This window comes from Antrostomus carolinensis, unplaced genomic scaffold, assembly GCF_000700745.2.
Source record: "Antrostomus carolinensis isolate BGI_N321 unplaced genomic scaffold, ASM70074v2 scaffold30258, whole genome shotgun sequence".
Lineage (NCBI taxonomy): Eukaryota > Metazoa > Chordata > Aves > Caprimulgiformes > Caprimulgidae > Antrostomus > Antrostomus carolinensis.
The window spans coordinates 16,150-17,328 of record NW_010335475.1 but is presented as its reverse complement, the minus strand read 5'-3'; the positions used below and the strand labels follow the sequence as shown (position 1 = coordinate 17,328).

The window sequence follows — 1,179 nt, the reverse complement described above, 5'->3', positions numbered from 1 at the left end:
TTTTTAGTCACCTAAAAAATAAATTGTCTCTCTGGCTTAGTTAGCAGTATGGTCGCATTCAAGCTTGTGCTTCCTGGTGTTGTGTGTTGACTGCTTCTTTGCTTTTAAAAATATCATTTAGTTTCCTGTTTTGATTAGTGCTGATTTTCTGAACATCTTCATTGATAAGTTTTATCTGTTCCTGCCAGTCTTCAGAGCCAACACAGCCAAGAGGCTTGGACTTGTATGTCAGAAGAATGGTTTATTATGTTCCATTATTGGGGATTCCTTGTTGCTGGTGATGGGTGAGCCTGAAAAAACACGACTTGACCTGCACATCACAGAGTGAGTTCTCTGAAAACACTTTCTGAGTTATCTTTAAAGTGTTCAGGTTTTTTGGTTTTGTTATTTATTTTAGATAGGACTGTCTGGGGTTTTTTTTCCTCAAAACAGACATTTATTCAGTATCTCCTGTAGAATTGAGAGAGCTGTCAAGTTTCTTAGTCTGGATTGAATTGGTGTGTCTAATCCTAAATGATAGATGAGGTTGCATAGGGCCTTGATTTTAACTGAGAGGTTGATCGTGTTTAAGCAGGGCATTGGACCAATGAGATCCCTCAAACCTAAATAATTGTATGATAAGCCATTCCATAAGCAGTTTTGTATGAAAAAAAAAAAAAAAAAAGAAACAAACCATAAATTTTTCCCTGATTTGTTGTTTTGGTTTTTTGTTGTTGGGTTTTTTGTCTTGTTTTTTTTTTTAAATAATACCTCACCTTGGTGATAAGTGATTTGTTGCAATTGTGGGAAATACAGTAGGATTGAACTAGCATCTTCTGTTATTTTCCTGCAGCTGCTCTTTAGCCCACTGTCCTGAAGACAAGAGGTTCTGGCTGATCAGGAATCTCTATTAACAATTCAAGTTGACTGGAGAATGGAAGGTGTTGAGTTTAAGGAAGAATGGCAAGATGAAGATTTTCCAAGGTTTAATTATTTTTTTTTTTTTTAAGTAATGCAAATCAAATGCATAACATCCAGAATAAGCTACCTCTTTATCTTCCTGGTGAACTAACACTCAATAATAATCTTGAAGTGATTTCTATTAATATAGTGATCTTAAAAAGATTTTGTGGCGTGTTTCTTTATGGTCTGGAAAGGGATCACTTCATGTTCATGTATAAGTAAAGTAACACAGGAATG

At 35.1% G+C, this 1,179-nt stretch overlaps 1 protein-coding gene across 6 annotated transcripts in view; it reads left to right on the top strand.

Annotated features, from left to right (window-relative positions):
• Window positions 1–913: 913 nt before the first annotated feature.
• The window catches only part of BNIP2 (BCL2 interacting protein 2), an 11,812-nt gene continuing 11,546 nt past the window's right edge, over window positions 914–1,179 (top strand). For all 6 annotated transcript variants that reach the window (XM_010174569.1, XM_029086633.1, XM_029086631.1 and 3 more), the window contains exon 1: window positions 914–963. In XM_010174569.1, coding sequence (XP_010172871.1) covers window positions 914–963 — 50 coding nt within the window. The remainder of the gene's footprint in view (window positions 964–1,179) is intronic.